Genomic DNA, 28,000 nt, shown 5'->3' on the forward strand with positions numbered 1-28,000 from the left:
GGGGCCGTAAAAAGTCTTGAATGTTGTCGTTATCATAGCCTTTGGGCTCTTCTGGTGTAATTCTGTGTTGCCTTGTCAAGAAAACACTTTTTAATCTTGCCAATTTGACTCATGGGAAGTCTCGATAAAAAGGCCTGTGGCAAAACATGTAGCCTAAATGAATGCTGTGGAAAAGCGAGAGGGAGGTAATTTTCTCAGCATACTGATTATGCTCCTAATCCCAGTTCTCTGTATGCTGCTCTCAAGTGTAGCCATTAAAGTTTCTTTGGGCTGAAAGTGAATGAGGCCACATGAAAGGCAGTAACTCCCATGTTTTCTCTGCTCAACGACAGAAAACATTCCTCATTAAAAGTGTATATGTCTCAAATAGGGTGCACTTGCATACCATGTTTGATCCCTGGTCTTGTTCCTGATCCATACTGATTTAGTGTGTGTGTGTGTGTGTGTGTGTGTGTGTGTGTGTGTGTGTGTGTGTGTGTGTGTGTGTGTGTGTGTGTGTGTGTGTGTGTGTGTGTGTGTGTTTGTATGTGTTGTAGAAAGAGAGAGAGAGAGAGAGAGAGAGATTGGACCCACAGTTTATTTTCACTGTTTTTGTGTACATGGATTGGACAGTATATGGAAGACAGAGAGGAAAAGGGTCAGCCTCTGTCAACAAGCGATTCATCGTGAGAAAACCGGGCTGCTCTTTGTGATCTCGATGTTAAACCACAGCTGTTGATGCTGAACTCCTGCTTTTTGATATAGCGACAACAAGCCACCACCTAAACCATAGTAACATCACACCAGGCTTGCATACAGAGTAGAGTAGTATCACAGTGAAGCATTTTACTGGAGTCAACCTCCGTCATTGTGGTTTGTAGTAGGTGGTGTTTAACTCCAGATGAGTTGCAGTAAGAACAAAGAGTCAAAGAGGAGATGCTATATGTCTAAAGAAGACTGCTTCTGGGAAAAGAGGGACAAACAGTCATTTTAGTTGGGTGAAAAGCTGAATGATTAAAAACACCACTTGGACCCCAAAAAGGGTTATATACAGCCCAGTTTGTGATTGGATAATAATTGTTCAGACATTTTGAGGAAAACTATTCAAAAATTTACTTTACATAAGTTATTGATTGCATTAAGTAGTATTCTTTACAAAAATGTGAAGAGAAAAGGGCATATTTTGATATTTGCTTAAACCCAGGGATCTGGATCATGGCTATATTTATATTAACAAGGTGTGACTTTTTTTTTTTTTAATACGATGAACCAGCTAAACTTGGACATATGACCAATTCATTGGGGTCAGTCTGCACCGTAGTGTTTTCATATTTATTACATCTTTTGTGCTATCTTATATGCTTTTTAAAGTATTAGCATTTAGCACTCAGCTTTGTCACTCAACTGTTTTCTCAGGGTTTCACTCATTTAACTCCTGTGTTACTAAATAAAATGCTCAACTTTGTGTATATTTTTCGGTTTAAAACCAAGTAATATTTTAGTGACGTAGTAACGATCAAAAGTAACAAGTTGTATTTCACTTAAGTCCATTCTTGCAACGCTTTCTGTTTATTTTGTTGATGCTCTTAGTATTTCCAGTTTGGATCAGCAGAGTGTTTAGTAGAAATTCTATTTTTCGACACCTGCTTTTACCTGATGTGGCTGATACAGAGCGTTGTTGTGAGTCTGAACATGATCTGTGTGTCTTTGTCTTTACCTCCCATCATCAGCACCCTGTCCAGCTGCATGCATGCAGTGGTGGCACTGCTCTACCCCTTCTCTTGGCAACACACTTTCATCCCCGTGCTGCCAGGGTCCATGCTGGATATCGTCTGCTGTCCCACTCCCTTCCTGGTGGGACTGCTATCCAGCTCAGTGCCTAAACTTAAAGAGCTGCCTGTGGAGGAGGTGTGTACGACGTCTTCTGTCATCCTTTGTTAGCACTGTCTTAACCAGAGTGTAAAGCCTACATTTCAGACTGATATCTGTTTTATCGTTGATCCCATTGATTTGTCTGCTTCTGACTATCTGCTCTTGCCATTCTCTGATTAAAGTCTGTCTGTTAGGATACTGGGTATGTGTGTACTGATGGATACAACAATTCAAAGTAATCCCATTATTAACTGGAAATTATTACTGTGACTGTTTGACCTCCTCCGTCTCTAATCTCATTATGGGATTTATTTAATTTGAAACCAGCCATCTGACTTGAGACAAAGAAAAAGATTTAGTTAAATCAAGGTCAGTTTTTCTTTTTAACTTTTATTAAACTAATTAAAAATAATTTTTATGTACTTTAAGTTTTTGGGTGTTTTGTTTTATTTATTTTCATCTTATGGGAAATACAAAAACTTGCTTATTCTGTAGTCATCCATAATAAGAAGCCGATCTTGGGTCATATAATGCAGTGCATTTTCCAGTAACTTTATGATCTAAAAACATTTTTGTCAAAAAATGAATGACTTAATTAAGAAAATAAGTAATTGATTAAATAATGGATGAAGGCCTATTAAAACATAGTTTAGGACAAGTTGACATCCATCTCTGCTGCATTCTGCTTCATTGCTAGCCCACAAAATCCTTAATGTTCCACATAATTGTTGTGTGTAACCACAGGCCCACAGATAGAGGATCTAATCAGTTTTTGGAAATGCAGGCAAGCACTATAGAGTCAGTGTCTGGATGGCACCAGCCAAAAAACCTTTGCCCTCCTCTCAGTCCTGATTACAACTCACAATAGATATTTTTGTCAGAACCAGCCCAATAAACCTAAACATTAAGTTTTCTAAAGGGAAACTCGTTTTTAAAAAATATCTTTTTCTCCATTTCAGAATGACAGATCTGCATGAAAGGGATGTTTGGTCATAGTTAACATGTTTACACCCATCTTCCTGGTGTTGACTGACTTCTTTGTGTGTACCTTTGCTGGCTTGTTGGATTATTTATGTATGTTATGGAAATAGTTCTTGAATAGATGAAAACTTGTATCAAAACTCATTCTAAAAAAAATGACATTTTATGTGTTTTTCCCCTTTCCCCAGGCTTTAATGGTCGACCTGGGGACTGACCGTTTCATCCGACAGGTTGGTACTCTCACTGAAAGAACAAAGAAAACCCGAACTTGCAACAACACCTTATAAGTTTTACTGCAGAGTGACAATCATCTCGTCATGTGGCAATAATAAGAAACTAGTGATTACCATCAGTCATTCAAAAAAGACTGAAGTTTTAAGTCGTGTGTGAATCACGCTGGGATTGAGACGGAGATTTAAGGTGTCTGTAAGGCTGAGCCTTTGAAAGTGATCCAGCAGTTGCTGCCTTTCATTACTGGTCTCTTCGTTTGTGTATAGATGGATGACGAGGCCTCGCTGTTGCCGCGGAAACTTCAAGCAGCTCTTGAGCAAGCGCTAGAGCAGAGGAATGATATCATCAACCAGGACTCTGACAGCGAGTCAGATGAAGGTGACTAAGTGACAGATCATCTCTCTATCACGGCTTTCCTGGTTAATTAGAGCGACAGAGTGTGAACTGCTGGAAAGGAAACGTCTGTTCAGACTTTTCATGATTGTGACTCAAAAAAACAAAACTGATGAAAACACAATTAGATACGACACCTCTGCCATGAAGAAAACTCTCGAAACTTCCACGGCTACTGTTTTTGTTTTTCATGAAACCTAAAAGTTTTTGATTAATATTGAGAAAATAATGGTGAACTTGAAAGCAATACACTGCATGTGTCTGCTAACTTTAATGAACTCAATAGTACATCTTCCAAATGCTTGTAGATCTGAAATTGATACCAAAACTATCTTAAATGAAATGATTACAATGACAGTTATAATACTGATAATGTACACAGTCTGGATGCAACAGATGAGACAGTAGTTTATGAACCATAAAGATTTTTATTTTGGAAAGAAAATCCTGCAATGTCTTTCCTTTGTTGTTGTTGTGAAGATTTCACTGTTTAAAAGCTAATTGTTTGATGTTTGTTGTTGAGCAAAAGTGAGAGGAGATGGAGGTGTTTTTCTGTTGTCTCTTCTTTTTGATTCTCTTTCTGTCCCTCTTCTAACCTCTCTGGTCCAGTCCAGCAGTACAAACTATGTAATACAAAGAATTATGCAAAATAAATAGAAAAAAAAAAAAAAGAATACAGAATATCAAGGGGAGCATTAGAGCTGTAACGCTCCCCTTGGCAAAGTGAATTTGCTCAGCAGAACACAGCATCCAGATAGTCATTCTGCTTGCTTAAATGAGGCAAAAAAAAGAAAAGAAAGCAAATTGTCAGAGAATTGTAAATGTATAAAAACAAGTAAAAACAAGGCAAGTGTCCGCACCCTTTGTCACCTGTGAAATTTACTGTTGAATTGTGGCTAAAAACTCCTGTCTGTGTGGTGAAGTGATAAGAGATTTCCATATGGTCTAGTGGTTAGGATTGCTGGTTTGGCCCCAGGTGGCCCGAGTTTGACTCCTGGTATGGAAACAAGGATTTGTTAAGGTTTCCAGGTGATTGAAAAAATGGTCATTTCTAAAATGACCTAAATGACAAAACACAGAACAGGAACTGTGAAGATGAAGCGACCACATGGAACATTACTTTAAAATGTTGATGTTACAGACTTACTGTGTGTGTATGGTTAAATAACATCTGCTGCATGTCAATCCCAGCCTGTTTGCATAAAATCCAAATTAAGACATTGTACAGCCCTCAGTTCAGTCTGGCAGGTGAAAGGAAAGATTAAGCTGAAAGACCACAACATGGAAGAGTTATGACAAATTAACAATAACACCCCTCATCAAAGGATTACAGAGAATGAAGAAAGGCCTCAAGTCATACTGAAGTGTCCATGTGATAACTGGTTGTTCTGATTTTGTCTTCAGGCAATTTCAGTTCAGGGTATTTAAATGTTTCTTGAACTCAAACTTTAGAGTTGACATTATGACCAGGATGTGGACATCTGGATCTGTGTCTTTGTGAACTTGCTCCGGTTTTCTGGTTTCTAGTTCTTCACATTTCACATGTGTAGACAAAATCAGTATAAGAGTGACAGAAAAAAAACAGATAAACACGATTTTTGTGTATTTTTCCTTATTGTTTTACATGTTTTAGATTTTTAAAACCGTGAAAATGAGCACAGTAAAACATGTCTGTTTATCAAATCATCATGGTTCCTTTTGCAATGATTGAGCCCTTTTTTTCCCTCATGTTTACAGAATATAACTCCTTGAACAGCCTGGTGTCAGAGGCTTTCATCCGATTCTTCCTCGAGACAATTGGACACTACTCCCTATTCATTACTCAGAATGAGCGCGGAGAGCGCGTTTTCCAAAGAGAGGCTTTCCGCAAGTCGGTGGCATCAAAGAGCATCCGTCGTTTCCTGGGAGTCTTCATGGAATCACAGATGTTTGCAGGTTTCATTCAAGATCGGGAGCTGAGGAAAACACGGGCAAAAGGTAGACTGCTGTTGGCTTATTATGAATATTCCCTCTTACTTTAAAGCTTGTTGAAGAAAGGGCTGTGAACTTGTCTCAGGATCTTTATCCCTGAGAAGAAAATATTGCACTTATACTGACCTCTAGTGGCTGAAAGTGTTCACCGCCATGACTTCTCAATACATCACTGAATTCTTTCTGGCAAACAAAGAGCTTGTCACTTCTGGAATATTCAGTTATGTCATGATCTGTTTTTCTTTGTCTCTGTTGTCGCGTTGACAGGGCTGTTTGAGCAGAGGGTGGATCAGTACCTGGAGGAGCTTCCAGACACAGAGCAGAGTGGAGTTAACAAGTTCCTAAAGGGCCTTGGTGAGTTATTTATCTGGTCAGCTGAACAATGCATGAAAGTAAACCGTTTTAAGACTGAGCTGCATAAACAGAAGTCTGAAAATTTCCTTCTGAAACTTTGTTGTTTTACTCTGATTTTTACTTGTTACCAAAATACAGAAATCATAAAGTTACTTTCTGAATTTGTTCACTAGTTTGTTTATATTACAGTCAAAAAAGTGCTTTGATCGTGTTTACTTCAGTTTGCTCTCTGGGTTTGTGGGGCGATACCTTGCTGTAACAGGTTGTTTTCCACTGTGATGTGGACACACAAACATCCAACAGAGCGCGCACACACACTGAGAATGAACCTTTCAGCAAAGTAGTCTTTATCTTCTGGAAGATAAAACAGTGTTACACTAAAAGTCATAATTCAAAACGGGGTATTTTGTGGGTCTTTGAACATTTCTGGAGAAGATCTTTTAAGATTTTATCAGCTAATATTCAGAGTCCAGATGGATAAATCTGCCTTAAAAGATAAATTCTGGCTTATTTAATATTTGCATATTTTTCATCCGTGTGGTTCTAAGCATCAAACTAACTGCACTCCCAGATTTTATGCTGGAGATTCAGGAAAACAGCGCAGTGTGTGGACGGTGTTTATCAATTTAATTTTCATGCAGCTTTGTTTTAAAAACGTGCATGACTCATTTTGAATGTTTGTTTTTGTGTATAATCAGAGGTAAGCAAAATTGACCCAAGGAGATGCTGCATTGAGCTTTAAGGATGCCCTTCAAGCCTGCTTGCCAACATATTCTACTGATTTGTTTTCTTTGGCTCACATTTTATTGGTGTTAACCTGGGTGCTCCTAAAACTCTTCAGTGTAGCAAGGGACTATTATATAGAATAATAATGCCAATAATAATGGAAAAAACATCAGGTTAACAAAAGTTCTCCTCACAGAATTAACATTTTGTTTTCATTGTGTGTTTTACAGAGATTAACATGTTTGATTGTTTCATCTTGTTTCCAGGAAATAAAATGAAATTTCTTCACAAAAAGAACTGAGGGGAAGGGGAAACTGAAGGCCTACAAGTTTCTCCTGCAAGAGGACTCTCAGATTTTTATCTTGTTCTTGATTTTTTTTAAACTGAAATATGTACATATTATTTCACTGTAAGCTGTGATACCCTTCAGTGTATGTTTAAAGTATGTAATGAGGTATGTCATGAGGATAGTGGGACGGTACACAGCGAGTGTGTTGTAGAGTAACCACTGATGTCCAGGTGTGTTTGTGTTAACAGATTATATGAGTATATCTGAGTTGATATGGATGTAGATGTACAGTTTATATGTTTTCAATCCACATTATTTTACAACAGTGTCCTCTGTTTAAGGAGTGTATTTGAAAACTCTACATGCAACAAGATAATGAAGACAAAATAGTTTTACTCTTCATAGTCTTTGGCATCTGTCATTAAATATAGCCATTTAAGTGCTTTCAGTGCCTGTGGGTTTTTTTTTCTCATTTTATTCATTTTTAGTTTGTTTTTTTTTGTTGTCTTACAAATATAGCGCCTGAAGTTAGCAGATACCACCTTTTATTATGTAATTTACATATTGCAAGATGACATTATTTTATTCTTTTTAAACTGACATCTTCATGACAACTTTCCTCAAAGCTTTGCATTAGAGGATAGTAAAATCCCAAAAGGTGTTGCAGTCTAGCATCAGCTACCACATGCTGCCAGTAACCTAATTATGTCCGTGCACATCACTCCGGTGGCTGTCACTGCCATGCTGTTATTAGCTCTCCTTACTGAGAGGCTCACCGTGGGTGCCAGGTGCCATGTTACTGTCCCTCTGCCCGCATCCTTCATGGCAGTTAAGAGCAATCATGTGTTTTATGATAAAGCTGCACAACTAACTGTTCGGTAAAAATACTTCATACCATAACTGTAGCCTTAGCTGTGCTAATTGTGTGAGGTTTGATGTTGACATATCAAACAGAGGTTTAGATAAATCAAATGATAATACTGAATTGCACTGCAGCACTGAATTAACAATCATAACAGACAAGACTGAAATCATACAAAACAAAACAAAGGCTTTTAAGATCCAAAAATAGATACATACATCTGGAGTAAAAAAAAAAAAGAAGACCTTTAAAAATGCATATCCATCAAAATCCACTAGAGCATATTAATAGAAAACCAGCACAATACTGCAGACTGAGCAGTGAGATGGAGTGTGAGATGAATGAATGTTTATATTTTTTCCCTCACACCCTGAATCGCCAACCCAGTGGCTTGGCTATAGTTGACGGTTGTGACTCACATGTGATCTGGTCAGTGACCACTGACTATAGTTTCACTTGAGGCAAAGTGTGAATAGGTCCCATCAATCTCTTTGAGCTGAAAGGATGACTTGTAGATAGGGGAGCGGTTCTGTCTTAAAGATTTTCTACTTTGACACAAACGGCCTCCGTCACTCCCAGCTCAAACAAATTCCTTCTCTGTATTTATATTGAAACTTGAAATATCTAAAAATATCAGAATATACAAGCCATTCAGCTCAGTTATCACAAATACAAACTGCAGTGTAGTTTTTATTTGTGATGTGTAATCCTTGCATAGTGTTGTTATGATTATTTTTATTTTTATTTTACCAGACTTGAATTCTTCCAATGACTGCATCCCAAATATGAGGAAGTTACCAAAAAGTAATTTAAAGTGATCATTCTTTCTACTGTTCTTTATAAAGTGTGTGATTAGAAGAAGATGAGGGAAATATTGTTTAACCCCCACTGTCTCACCTCTCACTCCAGCCAAGTGTTCTTATTAAGTTAATAATGCCCCACTAAAGCTTTGAGAGACGTCAGGAGTATTGCACGAGAAAATCTCACGATTAACTGCGAGACTTTGAGTCTGTAAAATTTTGTCCGGGCCAAAGAGCGACATCCGATGGGGGGCAGCGACACTTGGGAGATTCTCGGGTCAAGGTAACAGAAAAACTCTCGCTTTGTGCTGACACTTAGCTGAAGCACACACACACACATGCACACTTAAACAGCATGACTGACAGGCGGAGAGGAGCTTGAGTTTCTCGGCAGGCAGCCTCTTTTCTTGTGGACCGACAACAACACTCTGACATCCTCGCACGCGCACATTCACTCATGCTTGGCTGACAGGATGTTTTGCATGAAGCTGTGCGCTTCACGAGTGGAATTAATTTCTACACAGATACAGTTTCTTGATGGTCGGGATACGCTAAATGATCCGCGTGCTGACTTTGTGCTGGTAGGCTGTGCTGTTGTGTTTTGTGGCTGCGTGATGCCATGATAGGGGCGGAATCTCATGCGCACTTTCTAAAAAATAATACCAGGCTCAGTGATGCGCTGGAAGTGAGGCTGCTGATGCAGAGGCAGGCTGTGGATGCGGGGGCTGATGCCCTGCCTTTTGACTGACGTGCTGGTTATTAATCGAGGAGGCTTTAATAAAGTGCTGTCAAAGTGACACATCCATGAAGGGATGGAACAGGTAGCCAAACGTGTAAAATGCCAGATGGAGAATCACTGGAAGTCCCCAATTCCCAAAGCTTCAGACTAAATGTTATCTACAAAACTACTGTGACTTATTCATACTTAATGCTTGTTTCTCCTTGAATTTAGAAACATGTTCTAGTGTATTTCTTTTATGTAATTAACACTTAACACAGTTATGTGTCTGCTTTTGTATACAGAAATGTAGATGCTGAAATAATTAGATTATCATCAGTAGGCTGTTTTTGTATCTTTTAGGAAATCAAAGTTCTTTCTTTCCTTCTTTGTTTTCTCTCTTTTGGGATTTATTTTAATTTAATTATATATATATATATATATATATATATATATATATATATATATATATATATATATATATATATAAAAGCAGGCCAGCTTGGATGTTTTTTTTGTTTGTTTTTTTTTGCCTGTATGGATTTTATTTGATGAGTTTAAAATTAGATGGCATGTTAAATAATGTGTCCCTACAGAGTGTTTGATCCTTTTTGCTGTGCAGCTGGATGTTGCACAGAATAATCTTTCTCAATGTTCAATGAAATAAAAATTCCATCCAATCAGTGCATTAAAAAAGAATACAGATTAATGCATACTACTAACTAGAGTCTGAAGTTAATAAATAGGTAAGACAGCTTTTTCAGTTCTACAATAGCAGCACCGCCATATGAAACGCTACATTTGGTTTAACTCTCAAACTGCATTTAAAAGATTTATATTTATATGTTAAATAAGTCAAAAGATTGCATGTGCACCTCAAAATGAAAAGCAACAGTTCAGGAAAAGCTACACTTATATTCTTAGTAATTATTGGTTGAAAGAAACACAAATGAACCTTAAATTAATGCTGCAGATGGCTGCATTTACACTGACCATCATGTGTTCCATGTGGAATCACACACAGTAATCACTCATAATAAATGTTAAATGTTCAATTACAATAACATGGACCAGTTGTGGGGATTTTGAGTAAAAGGTCATTTTAGATAACAGTTTTATAGTTACTTGGATACAGCCACCATGATGTCACCCACTGGTTTAGCTTTTCAATCTTACAAGTTTGCATTTTCTTGTGCCTTAAAAAGAGAGTAATGGGTCCTGACGGTGAATTCCATTTAAACTCAGAGATAAGAAGTGCATCATTCCCAGTAGGAAAAATCAGCTGGAATGCCCCATAAAGAAATTCTAGCATGTTTTTATGTTTTTATGTTTTTTGGTTTTTTTTTAATAGTTAGCATGATCAGCAAGTTGATGCTACAGTTTGTTTGTTCATTTATTTAATTATTTATTTTTGCATGCAACTGAAAGTGATCACGTTGCATTAGTTTCAACTCTGAGTTCTGATCTTCCAGGTGTATTAAATTGGTACAATCGGTAATTTAAAGTGTCAAAAAATAAAGCAAGAACTAGGTTTTGAGAAAAGCACGTGTCAACATTACCTTCAGTAGTATTTTGTTATGTTGCAGGATGGAAGTTTTGGACCTAATAAGAGCGCTTGGCATCGGGAAGCCTAAGCTTTTTCTTTCAAAGTCACAGCAAGCATACAGAGGGCTTGGATTTGTATTTGTTCGAACAGGAGTTTTTGCAACAAATAAGCATCCAGTGAAAGACCAAATATGTTAAAGACATTGACAAACACACAGTACAGCTTACTGCTGCACACTGCAGCAGAGTCTACTTTTCTAATAAAATAGGCTGTGTAAAGAATCAAAAAAGGAAAAAATAAAGAAACTGCAGATAAACATCCAAAAATTGGGAGTGGTGCTTCGGATTTCTGTCTCATTTAAATCTTCAGATGGTCGGTAAATTCTGCAGTGCATATTTTGAATGAAGCAGCATGCACATGGGGAGGTAACTCTACTCTCTCTAGTCATAATATAAGGGGGAAAACAACTTTTTTATGTATTGCACATGTAATATTTCATTTCTAAAAGTGCAATTCATGCAGCAATAAAACAGGTCATTTCATAAGGGTTTTTTTTTAGTTGAATTAACGATAAAAAAAAAGTGCATAAATATGTTTTGTCGACTTGTGGAAAAAAAAGAACTTATTTTGGTAAAATATTTTGTCTAATATCTCCTCAGCAAGTGAGCACAGCAGTCTGTTTATAAACTGAAACAATGTGGATAGGATTCAAGATCACAGTTTATTAATAATAACAAAGTTTACAAGAGTTCTAAAAAAAACGAAAAAAAAACCATAGATATATAATGACTTTGTTGTATATTTATTTAAAAAATAGGTTTGAAAAGCTTTCTGATTCAGCACATTGTGGCACTTGGTTGTAGTGCACTTGAAGGTACTTCCTGACTGGCTTCCTTCAGTCCCAGTAGTTTTATCCATATGTTCCTCTTTGTGCATTTCTACCTCCTCGTGGCCAGAAATCTATTCTGTGTCACAAGTGCCAACTTAATGGACTTCTGTTGGTAAAGTTCAGAAACATTTTATGTCTGTATAATGAGCTGACTACCAGAATATTGGTTGTCATAGATTTTTTATTTTCTCTCCTGATGGCACAGACTTATTCTAAGTAGATAAAAAACCAGCATTCATCAGGCTTAACCAGTGAATGAATAAACATCATTTTCACACGTAGCTCAACTACCACAAAATTCAGCAAGAATCTTTACGATGTCCTGGAGACTTCATAATGAGAGAAAAGAAAACATTTTTTGTTTCAAATGCAGCTGAAGCTGACATGTTAATCCAGACAAAATTCAACATGACTGGTCTCTGATTTTACAGCATGACAGAATATTTTAAAGACTTTTTTGGTTTCGGATACATAAAAAAGTGATGTATCTCTCCTGTTGATGATAACTAAGTTGGTTTAATGGAGACGAAGCTAAAAGACACATTATCTTCAGAATGGTTAGAGATAATCCTGCCTTCTCTGTGACCTCATCACCTCAGTGTTAATAGATGTTAAGAAGAGGGTGCTTTCAAGGGAGAGATCGCAGCTCAGGTTTCTATTATTGTCATGTCTCTCGAGATGACAGGCGTATCTGGTGCCAGCTTAACAGAGCGGGGAAGCTGGCGGGAGGTTTCAGTGTGAAAGATAAATGCTGTGAAGGTGCAGAGGAAGAAAATGTACAGGTTGAAAATACCACAGAGCTGAGCAGGGTGCACTACAACTGACTAATTGTGTTTCAAATTGGGTCTTTGAGTGCACAATGGGGAATGGGATTCCTCTGAGCTCCCCACTAAAGCATCCAAGGATGAGAAAGTTGTCGGATTTGTAGGTCAGGCTGTTGGGGTTGTTGTTAGGCAGACTTGCTCATAAGTCAGATGTCACATTGGTTTAATTCTGGACTGTATGTTTGTGGTTTCTTTGCTAAGTTTTGATTAGCGTTAACATTACCCCGCTCCGTTTTCAGCTCATATATTATCATGAAACTCTGACAGATGCTGTACACATTCACAGGGTTATGAATATCCCCTTTCTGAGTCTACGCTTTCACTCTGAGTCAACAGTGAACTTTTTTTCTTTTTTTCTTGCTACCGCAGCTATGGTGTTGTGCTGTGTTGTCTTGTTGAAACAATAACTGATTTCACAGTTTTAAGGAGTTACAAGAGCGTGTCCTAGTCCCATCTGGAGCTTATCCAAGCCTGACCCGGTTTTGGTGTTCTACGTTAAGAAGTGTAGCTCCTCTGGGATCTGTCCCCTCCTCATGCTGACAAAGGGAAGAAGGCCAGAGCTTACCCATCTTAGCCCAGCCCAACATAGCCTGACACAAGCGGAGCCGCGCATCACCTCATCCTGCCTCACACTGCCTGCTCTAATGAAACTAAAAGTGCATTTCTTACTCTTTCACACTCCCTTTCACATTGTAGGTCTTCCTTTCTCCTCCATTTTGGAGAGTGCTTCCGGGGATATTTTGCCCTACAAAAAATAATTATGTTATCTCCCTAATTCCCAATTATTATGCACAGGCTTATTTAAGAAAAAAAAAAAAGGATTAGATTTTCCCTCGTCTTTGGTGGCAGCCCCAGATAGTAGAGAATGAATCTGAACATGACACTCCTCTCCTCCTCTGCAGTAAGGGGTCCTACACTTGGATGAACTGGAGGAGGAGAGAGCACAGCGAGGCTGTCATGTAAGCCGTCTCCTCTGGGGCCACCTTTTGGTGCGCATTGCTTCCTGCTTTAGGTAGAAGCCTCAGTGCTTTTGCTGCTGAGGTATCAGGCTGCTTTTTCTCCTCTCTGCTCCCTCCAGATAAGCAGGCAGCACGTCATCTCTCAATGCACTGAAATGGACAAGGTAAGATGTCTCTTTTGCATCTTTTCCTGGCTTCAATTAAACTTTCTTTTCCGATGCAGCTCAGATTGCTTTGATTTGTGCAGCAGTTTTCACATATGCGCTGCTAGTCTTTCTGGGTAAAACCACTGTGGTCTATATACTTGCTTTGCTATCTTCTTACCTCAAAAGTAATGTTTTGGATAGGACACAGGGTTTTTAAGTGGATTTGGTCCCAGGTGATGTGTGTTGCTATTAAACTGATAGAAAAGCTTCACCTCAAATCATGAATATTTCCACAGGGGCAGATTATTAAAGTAAAAACAGCTTCCCTGTGCATCAGCCTTCCATGTTTCTCTGCCAACAGCTTTAATGCTCTTTTATTTAGCTCCTTTTTTCTTTTTAGCTCAATAGAACATGATGTGAACTTAAGAGGATAAAAGGGTCATTGAATGTTTTTAATGGTACTTTCCAAATCAGCATTTTTAAAATGTGTATTGTATTTTTTGAGAGTTTTGTCAAGGAAATGTAATCAATGTTGATATTATTAATCCACAACGAGTGTGCTTGGATTCGGTTCTTCCCCTAAATAAGCTCAGCAATAATCCACAGAAAGTCTGAAAGCATGATGATATTATAACAACTCTTTGAAGTGTGATTTAGCCCAAAAGTAAAGCAGCGACACTTTTTTTTTTTTAAACATCTGCCTCCTCATCTTTTTATCACCTACTGCTGTGTGTGTGATTGCCTTCACTGTATATTTTAAACAGAAGAGTTTTTTTTTCTTTCTTTTAGATCTGCACAGAGTGCACAGAGCCAACACTTGCACAGAGTCTGTGTACGCTGTGCAACAAGTGGTTGTGTTACCAGTGTACTGATGTGCACCAGCATCAGAGAGCCCCTGCTGCTTCTCAGTATGCAGACTCGTACCAGCAACAGAGTGCCATCCAGTGCCCTGACCTGCACCAGAGAGGCTCTAGCTCCGTGCCTTCTTCTGGACAAGGCAAGATATTTATAAATGAAAGATATTGATTTTTATTTACATGAAAGATATAAATGAATGCACATACTTCCTCCACTTCTCTGGCTCATGTGACAAATTATTAGTTAGGCTGTACTATCTGTCATTTGGAGGCCTTTCTACTTTGTTTGTTATTCCTAAAACATTCCAGTAATCCAGTAGGAGCCATTGCAATGAATAATACATGATAGTGTCAGTGGTTGATAATAGTTCCTGGAGATCCACGTGTTTTCTTACACCTATCTTTAACACATGCCCCAGTTTCTGAAGTTGCTTGGATGATTTCATTTTTCTAATATTAGCGTGTTGCTATTTAAAGCCCCTCAAGTATACCCAGCAGCTGTATTCCTTGTATTTTGCCCTACCCAGCACAAGTTATCATATCATAATGAGATGTTCCTTTGCATTTTAATTGTGATACAAGATAATACTGTTTGGTTTGTGTACTTGTGAGAAAAGCTGTGTGACTGCGCTGACAGACAGGATGTGGTCAGTCAGATCAGGCTGATGCACCCGGGGTGATGCTTAGCTCTCTACCACAGACATCTGTAATGATCTGCAGGCAGGATGGGCTTGGTTGAGGTGAGCTGGCCAGCAAAGAGCAGCAGGGCTGTACCATTTGACCTAATCCAGTTATTGTTAGACAGACATTCTTTGGGCCAAAAAATCAGCTCGTTGACCTATTTAGAAATGCATGAGAAAAATGATAAAGCCTTTTAAGTGTATGTGTGCCAAAGATGACACTTTAAATGCTTCCACTGTGAGAATGTTTATCTATTTTATTGTGATTCAAGTCCAACTGTAACCTCAATTTCCTTCTGCTCAACCTATTTACCACAGGTGTGAAATTTTGTATCGCAGTGCAGAGGTAGACCATATAGATTGTCCTTACTGATTTTAAGTCACCTACTAATTCAACTGTAGCACTATGTAAAAGTTTATTATACTGTACTGTAAACATAAGAACTGTTCATTTTGTGTTGTGAACATGTAAAAAAAAAGCGTCATGTTAAAAAAACTGTGAAATTGCAGTGAAACACAGCTGAAACCCAAATACAGTATCTAATATATGTAAGCAAGAAGGTCGCTGGTTCAATCTTTGGCTGGAGCAAGGTTTGGACAGTGGTCTTTTTGTGTGGAGTTTGCATGTTCTCCCTGTGTATGCGTGGATTCTCTCCAGGTACTCTGGCTTCCTTCCACCATGCAAAGACATGCATGTTAGGTTACTTTGCTAAATTAGCTAAATTGCCCATAGGAGTGAGTGTGAGCGTGAGTGGTTGTTTGTCTCTGTGTGGTCCTGCGATCGACTGGCGAGCTGTGCAGGGTGTACCCTGCCTTTTGCCCAAAGACTGCTGGGGTTGGCTCCAACTTCCCCGCAACCCTTAATTGGATTTAGTGGTTAGGAAATGAATGAATGAATGGAATTTAAGAATTCATCTTTAGAATATAGACTCTCTAAGGGGCGATCTCAAGCCTGGATAAAGGCAGAGGGTTGCGTCAGAAAGGGCATCCGGCCTAAAACATGTGTAAAGTACAACTGTGTGAATGGGACTCCCATACTGAGTCGGTGGTTGGAAGCTGAGGATTCGCTATGGACACCCCTTCGGCGGGAAAAACCGAAAGGAAAACTACAACTGCAACAGACTACTCTCACACAGAATTCTCCATTTTTATCTTTGAGAATGGGTTACTGAAACAACCATTATTACATGAGGTCCTTATTGTCACTTGTCATATTGTCACTCATGAAGTTCTGAAGGTGTTCTGAACTGCATAACTCCACCATGGCTTAAAAAAAAAACAACTGGATGAAGGTCCTTACAAATTCATCCATATCCTTTACACTAAACCTGCTGACAAACAGCCAAACAAGAAAACTACCACCACCATAACCTCTATGGTAGAGGTGAACAACAAATCTGTTGTTCATACAGTAGGAATTCCAGTTTGCGGATATTTCTAACTCAAATGAAATAACTCAGACTCACCTAAACACAGTATAGCTAATACACAGTGCTCCAACCCATTTAAAAATGCATAGTAGCCTGTACTAATGTTGTAGAGTACATTTCTGGTCTCTTAAGTGCTCATGATGGATGTGTTGTGAATGGAGGAAAGTAGATTTGGATGTGCGTCACTCACTGGGAGGCAAAAAAAACAATACCGGTATATGTTCTGCTTTCCAATTTGTATTGTATAAAGGTGCTAAAATAATCTTTTTGCACAGTAAAGCAGGCATTTTGTGAGTGTTTAATCACTAGGTCGCATTTGGTGGCACAGAATACTTTAGCCTTTAGTGTATGTGGTTTCAGAGTATGACAATAAATAAGCCACATCACCACATTTGTTTTACCACACTGACTGTCCAGTTAGAGCAAACAGGGAATTCATGAAGTGATAAAAAATGAAGACCACAGAGAAAAAGCTAACAATAGTTTCTGCTGCAATGCGCAATGAGAATAAACTTTACAATTTTAAATCGTTTTTAACAAAAGGCATGCATGCGTTTATCCTCAAAACTGCAATGAGCCTCAGAAGTCAATGTGAGCAAAATATGATCTTTTGAAATTTGAACTTAAAATCTGGCCACTGAATAGGACAAAAAGTTTAAACAGTGATATCAATGAATGTTTTAGCAATATGACCAACAGACCGTGATACAATGCTGCAAGGCATTATGGATTCCTGTGCAAACAGCACACATTGCCTGTCCTGCTCTCCCTCTTGGTGTGAACTGCCTGCCGTTTTTGCTCATGGTCGGTGCGCTCTCTCGCCTTCCTCCCTCTGTATGTCTTTCAGGCCCAGGGTCGTATCCTTGTTCCCTCCTCATGTGCCACTCTCACAGACAGGAGCCCTTGGAGCTTTTTTGTGAGTCATGTGACCTTCTGTGCTGCAGCAGCTGTCACCTGTCCTCCCACAAAAACCACAGGTCAGTCCTAAAAAAAACACGCTGCACAAGGACACTGCAGAGAAGGGCTAACCACAGGTTAAACACCTCTAAATTGAAGCGCTCTTTAACTATCCTGTCACTTTTATCTTGTGTATCTGCATACACTACCCTTGGCCAGGCAAACTTTCATTAGGTATTCATACCCTCTTGTTTTCTGTGACGATACTGTGCAGTAGCTGTCTCAAAGGTCGCCTGCATAATGTCTTGTCCTCAGGGAAAACAAATTTAATTCTGGTGTTCTTCCTGCCCAAAGAGTAAGTTATTGAACTGTCTGCATGGTTCATACTGTGATCTCTCATGCATTTAGGGTGATGCAGATTGGGAAGGCCCTGCAGGATCAGCAATGGCTGTTTGAGAGCCTGATGGTGCAAGTGGACGAGCGGAGGTCTGCAGTGGAGAGCAATGCTAAACAGATAGAAGACAGGTTGGTTTCAGCTCTGGCAGAGTCATGATCATAGTTCCAGTAGCACGACTTCTGTCACAAATAGTCATTAATCAAATAGCATAGAACATGTCGTGTTGATGAATAAATGAATACATGAAATGTTGCTTTCCTGAGTGTTTTAGATGGACTGAAATCTTTTCCCTTCCTTTCTGTCTGCATAGACTGCATGGAATAAAGATTGCACACAGGAAGGCAGAAAACCAGATTAAAATGGCAAAGATGATTATGATGAACGAGCTTAACAAACGAGCCAACCTATTAATAGAGCAACTGGAGGTAATTACTCTGTCTTTATTTCTTACTTCTTATCATCCAGCCAGCTGTGAGAGTTCATGCAGAGAATCCATAACTGCTGTAATGAAACTCTGCCCTGAAAGCAAGCAAACAAAACTAATTTGTCCTAGTCACTTAAAGAAACAGCTCAGGTGCTGCATCTATTAAAACAGAAATGTTGTTGATGAGACCGCCATCCATCCACATTGCTTTCTGTTTGCCAGTAAACACATACGACTTCACACACATTTCTTGATTTTTTTCTGCAGAAGATTTCAGAGGACTTTCAGCAGCGTTTGGAGGACCAGCTGCAAGGGGTAATAGAGCTATGTGGCCAGCTGGACCACATTCAGAAGTTCATCACCTGGGCCACAACCCGCCACTGCAGAGGTCCGGTGCTCTTCAGCAGGGCTCTGGTGAGACCGCCAGCAGACGTCCACTGTCTTATTATATACAAACATGCACACTCACTTCTGTGAGGGCACTAATAATTTATTTCTTTGGGGAAACAGGACAAGCATGATGTCTTTTTTTTTATCATCTTAAAAACAGTAAATCCCTGTTTTGCCTTTATTTGAGTAGTGGTGTGGTTACGCTTATAAAGATCTAAGGTCATAGAGATTGCTGCTCTGTTGGAATGTCCTCCATCTGTACGACGGATCTGTGTTACAGTAAGTCTAAGAAAAACTGCTGAAGTTGCATCAGCGGTTTTAGTTTAGCTCAGACTCAAATCCTACAGAACCTGTGTTACATGGAGCTTGGAGTTTGATAGATAAAGATATTAATCAGCTGGGGTTTGCAAATAGGCGTGTTATATGTGTAAGATGTACTGTAGGGTGAGTGTGTATTGATTTGTATCAGGTTTGATAATAGTCCTGGTGTCCACAATCGTCTCGAGATACCCGACCCAATAAAACATTTGGGTACACCCGTTAACTTATAAACAGGGTTCCTCAGGTTTGACTTGGTTATGTTGAAGTTCATACTAGATCATTTGCATAATCTTTTTTACTTCAATTCAAATTATGTGGATGTATCACATGAGCACACACTTAACTTGAAACTTCATTTTATTTTATTGAAAATGATAAAGGCAGTGTAATTTAACCAACCTGTTTTCCTGTTGTTGTTTTCATAAGTGTGCAATGTTCTTCCTGTAGATTTCACTCCAGATGCAGCAGCTGCTCGAGGCGTCTTTCCTCTCAGACTCTTGGAGTCCTGTTAAGATCAAATTCAACTGGGATGCAAGTTACTGGACAAAGCAGATTTCTTCTCTAGGTAGACTGAATAAAACTATGATGTCTGTTGTAAAGTATTGTACGCTTAATTTCTTTTCATAATACTGTGTGTGGGATTGAGTTCTCTGTAAACTGTGCATAAGAATCTAAACGAAAGGTTGTTATATCTAAATGAGCTGTCTGATGTTTTTGGAGATGTGTTTAGCTGATGTCAGTCTGATGTCAGTCAAATGAACTATAAAAGTTCTTTTAGCACATATGCATGAGTATGTGCTAAGTTATCAGTGGTATTTCTATTTATCACATGTGATGTGTTGTTTTTTAACAGAGCTCTTACTGTTCTCTCTTTCTCTGCAGGCCAGTTGACTGTTGAGGGTGGGAACTGTACTTTTCCTTCAGGCTTGGCTTGTTCCACTATTATGAGGCCTCAGCCCATCACCTGCTTGTCTTTACCAGCCATGTTTCACAGAGGTCGAGAGTCAGGCTGTGGGTACCAGGCCTGCTGTGAACCCCAGATGTGTTGCCTGCATGGCATTCCCTCTCAGTCAGATCTGACCAGTCTGGACAAAAGCCAGATTGACACCACACTTTATAACTCCAGCTGCACTCAACCAGGTCTTGTCTCAGCCTCCCGGCACCAGAACCAGCAACTCCAGAGGTGCTGGGACACAGAAGGCACCTTGCAATGTCCTCGTCCTACATCTCCTGTCCCAGTCGTAGGGACCATGCAGCTTAACTGCAACCGGGGATCTGCAGCACAACCACAAGATGCTGACCCCCTTCCCCACTCACAGTCCGTAGCCTACCTCTCCTGTCAACAACGCCAGAGAGAAATACTTCCAGACAGCCAGACCCAGCTCAGTGCAGACCGCTCCAGCCTCGACCAGTGTAAGGGGAAGTTGTCGGGTAGTGCGGCCATGCATCAGGAACTGAGGCACACAGTGATGACCAGAGATGTGATGACTGAAGAGAGCTGGGAGGTGAGATGCCGAACGGAGAACACTTGCAGAAAACCATCAGTGGCGGACAGCCGAGAAGAGCAACAGAGTCCTCTCCAACACCAGATGCCGCAGCAGCTACAAGCTTCTTTCGCAGCAGAGCAGCAGACAACCACACCTGCACTGAAACCCAGAAACCACAGAAATGGCAAGGTAAGATAATAAAATCTACAACAAAAGAACCTACAATAAATAATAGAACAAGGAAAAATATAAAACAGACAAACCACAAAAAAGTCCCAAACATGCACCAGTCATATAAGCAAAAAAAAAAAAATTCACGGCAAGAGTTGATTCTTAACCCTGATAGCAAACAGTAAACATAAACACGGCGCACTCTACCGAACCTACAAAGGACTTCACTACCAAGGAGATGTTTAGTCAGAATTCATCCAACATGTCAGTTTGCTAACTACAAATCTCTACCTTGAAATAACTTTATAATGTTTAGGAGTAAAGGCTACAGAGCTTCAAAAACTCCTTTAATGTTTCAGCAGCCAGTTGATCAAAGCAAAATGTGTGCTGGAATTTTTTTTGGTCCTCAGTTTTTTGTTTCACACATGGTTTCTGCAGTTTCTATGGGCTGAAATGAGTTATTGACCAAACTTGCAGCTCATGATATGGTAAACCACACAAAGCTGTTTATACACACCTCTCAAAAGCCACTACTTATCACTCAAACCATTTCCTCTGAAAACACAGATGTTCAGACACTCTTTCACATGTGTCTTTACAATTGCTTTACGCAGTCACATTTAAGCCATGTTAAAATAAGATACAAAAAGTTGCCATGTGGAAAGGGTCATAGAAAAATATTACATTTGAAGTTGGTGTTTAGTTTTAAAAGATACTCATTAATGACTGAAACTAAAAGGAACTCTTTTCTTCTAAAGCCAGAATGTTGACTTCCAAAAACCAAAAGCTTGCCTGAAAACAGATGGTGTGAAAGAAACCTGCTACTGCTTTCATAATCAAAGGATGATGGGAAAACAAAGAGCCACTCTGACAATTAAAGCTGAGCAATTCATAGCAGATCCTTCATCATAATCACAGTTGATGCCAGAGGTTGAAGCAGCTGCATAATCACCTCTCTAAGAAATTCTCAAGATGGATGATTACAAGCACAAAGACGTGTTATTTTTACATTTTCAAGTCACTGCATTTGAAAATGATATAAAGCCACTTGGGCACCTTCATTTATGTACTTAACCTGTCATTAATGAGCCACTAAGGGAATAGTGGGAGCTGCCAGTTTGATTCTAGCCCCGGTTTGTACCGAGATAAATTCCTGCTCCTCATCATTCCAGAGAGAGGGATTAGAGTCTATTTTCCTCTACAGTCTGAATCCTGTGTTTCCTCCCAGGGGCACAGATCAGGTAAGTGTTTTAATCGCATGATACTTAGGAGCGTGTGCTTAGTGCAAGCTGGCCTGAATATGTATGATGGTGAAACAAAAAAGGGAAGCTGGTGTTGGTTTAAAAAAAAAAAAAGCTAGTGTGAAATAATTCTTCAGTCCTCCTCTCTGCATTAGCTGAAGACACATCCAGAGTGCTTATGGAAGATTTGTATATTATTTTAACTGCGTAGGTGAACAAAATACACTTGTTTGCAGGTCTGGCTTAATGAAAGGGCCACCATGAACCCCGATGCTGAATTTGCATTTGATAATTGGTGTGGTAGCAAAACCTTTCATTGCTCCTACAATAAGATTAATATATGCTGCATGTTTGTAAGGATTGTTTAGAATTTTTAATAAACAGAGTGAGCAATGGTTTAATTCACCCGTCCACCTCACACATCCCACTTCTTTTCCATCTCCTTTCAATTGTTAATGGAATAAACAGGTGCACCTTTGTATTTGTATTTGATGCAGTTTGAAACCCTGCTCTGGTTTGTGTTTATGTTTCTGACAGAGATCCACATCGCTGGAGGTGTCTGCCACAGCCCATGAGTGTGTATCTGATGTGCAGAGCAGCAAGCTCAGCCCTAATTCAGCGGTTTCAAGGAGGAAAAGACGCTCTCGGAGCATCCCGACAGAGCTGGCAGCTCCATCCACCAGCCCCTGCACAGAAAGGCCTATAGGATGCAATAACAGCCAAAACACAGAGGCTTCAAAGGAGGTAAGGTCACATCAGAATATAATCACAGATGGGAATGAACTGAGACTGTTTAGAGAAAATTGGTCACAGCTGGGATGTTCACTTTTCACGTCAGAGTTCTATCAAAGACAAACTTGTTAGATACAATTCTGCAGTAATGTACATATTACTGTAGAACTGACAAGAAGACAGCCTGAAAACAAGATAATGGTTCTTTGCATCAAATAATTAAGTGGTATGGTAAAATATGATAGTTGGGTGTTAAAAACAAAAACCCCAAATCATTTTAGCAGAGCATTAAGCCCGCCCATCACCCTGGCTGAGGCAAGATGCTTATGACCACTTCAGTCACAGCTGGCAATGCACCATCACATCAATAGTTTAGTGGGTGAGAGATGAGAAAAAAAACGTGATATCTCTGTTTGCCCAACTTCAGCTTTAAATAAGTCAGTTTTAGATGCTGGCAGAAAACATATAATCTGTTAACTTTATCTGTTGAAGGCTCAGACTACAATCCCATCAGTTTGACGGCTATTTAAAGCTGTTTTAAAGCTAAGATTTTATTTTTTTAACTAAGAGCATATTAGGAATGGAAAGCTAGGTGTAGGTGATGGGGGATATTTGAAAACCTTTTGAAACCGAATTGTGATTTAATTATGGATTTCTTTAAGAATGAATTAATTGTGACGCTTAAAACAACAGAAATTATCTTTTTTCTTTGTGAATGGGGAATTAAAGCCAGAAATTTTTTTATACATGGACTATTTCACATTTCCTTGATGTGTTAGAACCATGGTGTATGTTCATTAAACACCAGTCTACGAACAGGCATTCTGTTTTTTAAAAACAGAATGCCTGTTTTTATTATATTTTGGAATAAATGCTTTATTGTGATGTTGAATACATAATAACTGTTTTTCTTATTAAAGAAGTGTCTTGGTTTAACATGATGTGTTTATGCTGTTGGTAGTATGACGTTACGGATCCTAGACAGAGGAGAGCCTCAGATGGAGTGCTTTGTGTTGTTAAGGAAAGCTTATCTGACATGGCCCCATCCAGTGGACGCCTCTCTCCTCTGCTGTCATATAAGATGGAGCCAGGTACTGAGATTTGCCATTATATTGATTCCTTATCTCAAAAATGAACAATATATAAAAGCTGAATACATGAACATCTTTGTCTTTTTATTTATTAAGACAATCCTTCCACAGTTATGGGAGGAGAGGTTGACGATGGAACTAAGGAGAAACACATAGTCACAAGAAACAGCTTTAACAGGTGAGCGATCTGTCAGTCTGCCTTATGTCCACTGGCAAACTGTGAGAACAAAGTCTGGTTGTCATTTCTAATTCTCTTCTTCCCTCTAAAGTAATGAAGACATTCAGAAGGACTCAGGCAGATCCAGGGTTCCAGTAGTTTGCTTAGAGCGCCTTAAAATCCTCGTGTCGCAGCTCCCACCCCATGGACGACGACAGAGTGACCCTTTGCCTGCCAGCGGGATGGACCATGGTGAAAATATCCCCCAGCAGAAAGCCAGGCATGATGTAACACCTGAGGTATGTTCGATTGCTTTTATGTAGTTACAGACATGAAAAAAAAAAAAAAAAAACACCCAAGTCTTCAGATGGTTAAATAAAAAATGACCGGTTCTGTTTTAATGACTATTATTACATCATTGTTTAACCTTTAAATAGACTCAGTCTAATATTTTGTTTTCTAATTCTAACTAAGCTAATTAGCTGTGCTGGAAATTTTGTACTCACAGCTATTAGAGAAGTATAGATCATCTCATCTAACTGTCAACGACACATTAAGCTGTTCAGCTTGCAAATTAGGTGTGATGATCTGAAGTGTGTAGTTCTGTGTTGCTGCTATGCATGTTGTTGTTTTCTTGTTGCTATTTGAAACAAACATGTTCAGGAGTTCTCCTTTATTGATCGTATTGTTGTACTGTCATTCTGCAAGTAACAGGATATTAATATTAATTAAAAAAATCTAGATAATCACAGATAAAACACATTTTTCAGTCAGTCACCTGGATTTATAGATAAGATGGTTAAAAAATAAGTTACTGACTCTACTGTATTGATTTCATCTGGTAGTTTTGTCCACAAGGTGCTTCTTGTCTGGTCTTTCATCCCACGTCTGGAACAACTAGGATTTTCTTTTACCAGATGTTTTCAGTTTACACACAGGCTTGTATAGTACTAAAAGGTCGGATAAAATAACACAGTATGGAGGACAAGAAGAGCTTTAAAAGTAATTAGTGAGGTCTTAAAATCTATTTAAAATCTTCTGTGAGTTGATGCAAGGAGGCCAAAACAGTATTTAACTGTGTTTTATATCTGGGGTCTCCTCTCCTCTCCTCTCCTCTCCTCTCCTCTCCTCTCCTCTCGTAGACCCAGGAGAAAGCAGGAGGCCCTGACACCAGAAGAACCACTCGCTCACTCACAGCGCCACCATATGCAGAGCGACAGACTCGTAGTCACTCTATCAAACTGTTGACGAACTGTGATTTTGACAGCCTCACAAACAGAAGGAGACTTAGGTCTCACCAAACATCCACTCTGCTTCCCACCGACTCACTTTATGTACCACAGAATTACCCCGCACTTGATCTGGACTCAGACTCCGAGGATGCTGTTATTTCCCCAATTGATCCAGACCCACATCTAGACTCAGATGCATCACCTGACTCTGAGCCAAATGCGCCATCTTCATCTGAGGCTGAACTTGACGGTGTGGCCGAGAGGAATTCAGCGGCTGCAGTAGAGGGGAGGCTGTGTGGGGATTCTGAGCCAAGTCTGGAATTTGAAGCAGATCCAGAGTCAGATGGAGGAAGAGGATCAGAAGATGGCCAAGAGCTGGATGTGTATACAGAGTCAGGTGATGCTCAGACAGAGTCTGACACCCAGCCTGAATATGATCCCACTTTTCAGGCTGAGACTGATTCAGATGCCGTATCCGATCAGCCTCTGGACTCCCAGGGCTCTGTGGAGTCTGAGCTGGATGTCGAATCTGAAGCTGAGCTTACCACAGATGACCCGCAGCCACTACGCTCTGACCTGGAGGAGGAGTCCCATGTTGGTCCTGTTGGTCCTGGTCAGAGGCCACTTCTGATCGCAAACCCTGTTTGTCAGAGAGACACAGAGGAGGTCCAGTTTGAGGAGGAAGCTGCTGAAATGGAGAGTGAGGACTTCTGTGCTGTATGTCTGATTGGAGGGGAACTGCTGTGCTGTGACCGCTGTCCTAAAGTCTTCCACCTGTCTTGCCATATCCCACCTCTGCTGAGCTTCCCCTCGTAAGCTTCTTCTTCTTCTGTAGTCTAAAATGTGTTAATTCAGCATCTCAAACTTCCTAAGAAACAGTTTATTCAAAGCTCTAATGACTAATCTGATGCTGTTTGTGATCCTGTTCAGAGGTGACTGGGTGTGTAGCTTGTGCAGAGACGTTGTGCAGCCAGAGGTCAAGTACAACTGTGAGAACGAGAGAACAGCTGGAATACACACAAATGGGCTGTCAGCATATGACCAGAGGGTAGGTCAATGTATCAGCTGTATTCCATTGACTGTGACAATGTCTAGCCAGAGACTGGCTTGTATGGGGTTTTTTTTGCCTTTGAATTTCTAACATTTTTGTTTGATATTTTCAGAAATGTGAGAGACTCACTCTTCTGATCCTCAGCAACATCCTAAGCGCTCCCTTCCATGAGCCTGTCAGTCCACTAGTGAGTGATCATCATGATCTGAGTTCTGTTCTAATAGATTCACATTGATTTTTTTTTTTTTGCATTATCATGCTTTTTATTTTCATTTTACATTAAGTAACACAATAGGGATGTTTTTTTTTTCATTTAATTTCTTTTAAATAAAACACTTCAAGTGTTGCCTTATTTGCCAATGTTTAGGGGCCTAAATGTTTCCCTCGTGGAAGATTTCCTGTATTGTAGTGTAAGGCTACCATCCATACACTACAATACAGTGTAACCATGCCAGCCCTGGTACTGGCTGGTTCAGCTCTCTCTTGATGACAGTACTCTGCGATGTGTTTAACAAAGGTGCTGAAACAGTGGTCTGGTCTCGCCTGCATCGGTCATTTATTCTCAGACGCCTCCGTCCCAATACTGCATAGGATACAGAGTGCTGGTCAGGCACAGTTAACATGCATTTGGTTTACATGAAACTGTGAGGAAATGAAAAGACTAAGACCGTGGAAAATTATTCCTGTACATAGAGTGCTAACTAGAACCGACTTACCTCGGACACATCCGTCCCAATACTGGCAACAATCAAGCGTAGTTGATGACGCAAGCACGCCAGTATTCAGGAGGAACGGCCACAAGTCACCACACACATAGTGCATAATGCAGCCCAATACCACGACAAGTGGAATACACTATTACATAGCTCCTAATTAAAGGAGCAGAAAGTGTAAGCTGCTTTTTAAAAAGTATTTTAGGCACTCATATCTACTCACCTTCTCATTTGCTCCTTTTTTGCTTCATTTTTTTGCATTGATTTTGTTTTTTGTACTTTAACAAATTTAGTGGCATTATATTTAGACTTTAAATCTAGTTGTATCTTGTTATTATTAGAAATTTATAATATTCTAACCCCAATTTATTCAAAGACATCTTTTAAATTAATATTTACTTTCTGTACATGAACATATTGTTTTTTTAAAGGGATGGTATGCTGTATCTAGTTTGAAGATATAATTTTAATTGAAAATGAGATTTTTTGTGTTATATTCTTTATTTAAGTAATGAAATAAACTAACTTGTACTAACTTATTAGAGGCATTTCTTGTCAGTGGAGATTTTGTGTGGTTTAAAAATGCTTTGAGGTAATGAAGCCTGAATGAATTAAATGAGCCGATGTAGATAGTGTAAAAGTCTGAAGTGTCACTGCTTTGCTCTGCAGGCCCGCCATTACTACCAGATCATCAAGAGGCCGATGGATCTGTCTGTGATCCGAGCCAGACTCAGTAAGGGGAATCCGAGGCATTACAGCTCACCAGATCAGTTTGTGGCTGATGTCTATCTCATGTTCAGAAACTGCGCAAAGTTCAATTATGTAAGTTAAATAAATGAATGTCAGTATCTTTGTCTCATGATCATAGCCAGTCCTAGTTTGAATTGACATACTTTATCATCAGCCAGTACCAGCTGCAGACTGTAATGACAATCTTTCTTTCTGCATGCAGCCCGACTCCGAGGTGGCCCAAGCAGGCCGCAGCCTCGAGGCTTTCTTTGCCTCCAAGCTGAAAGAAGTATTCCCAGACAGAGTTTTCCCAGTGGCTGAGGTGGACTCTGACAGCGATGAGTATGATGAGGCCTACAGGACAGCTGAAAGTGGTTTCCCTTGGCCAGAGAGGAGGGAGCAGTGTCACAGGAAGAGGAAGAGGAGACAGTCGATCAAGTCAAGACGACACCACTTCTAA

The 28,000-nt window shown here is 39.6% G+C and overlaps 2 protein-coding genes across 4 annotated transcripts in view; both read left to right on the forward strand.

The window, feature by feature from the left end:
* dennd2b (DENN domain containing 2B) overlaps positions 1–7,247 on the forward strand; it is a 61,581-nt gene extending 54,334 nt beyond the window's left edge. For all 3 annotated transcript variants that reach the window (XM_079240017.1, XM_079240019.1, XM_079240018.1), the window contains 6 exons: positions 1,710–1,887; positions 3,021–3,062; positions 3,330–3,441; positions 5,194–5,433; positions 5,695–5,781; positions 6,774–7,247. In XM_079240017.1, the coding sequence (XP_079096143.1) occupies positions 1,710–1,887; positions 3,021–3,062; positions 3,330–3,441; positions 5,194–5,433; positions 5,695–5,781; positions 6,774–6,808 (694 nt within the window). In that variant the 3' untranslated portion in view covers positions 6,809–7,247. The remainder of the gene's footprint in view (positions 1–1,709; positions 1,888–3,020; positions 3,063–3,329; positions 3,442–5,193; positions 5,434–5,694; positions 5,782–6,773) is intronic.
* Positions 7,248–7,501: 254 nt separating this feature from the next.
* On the forward strand, positions 7,502–28,000 carry trim66 (tripartite motif containing 66; the record flags this gene model as incomplete). Its single annotated transcript, XM_079263988.1, has 18 exons — positions 7,502–7,573; positions 13,514–13,558; positions 14,330–14,537; positions 17,355–17,484; positions 17,813–17,929; positions 18,112–18,226; positions 18,493–18,639; positions 19,384–19,501; positions 19,819–20,612; positions 22,373–22,579; positions 23,529–23,658; positions 23,755–23,836; positions 23,928–24,114; positions 24,964–25,859; positions 25,978–26,095; positions 26,211–26,285; positions 27,481–27,633; positions 27,764–28,000. The coding sequence occupies 18 exons, from the start codon at positions 7,502–7,504 to the stop codon at positions 27,998–28,000; spliced, it is 3,831 nt and encodes a 1,276-aa protein (XP_079120114.1).

The sequence above is a fragment of the Telmatherina bonti genome, assembly GCF_933228915.1.
Source record: "Telmatherina bonti genome assembly, chromosome: 1".
Taxonomy (NCBI): Eukaryota; Metazoa; Chordata; class Actinopteri; order Atheriniformes; family Telmatherinidae; genus Telmatherina; species Telmatherina bonti.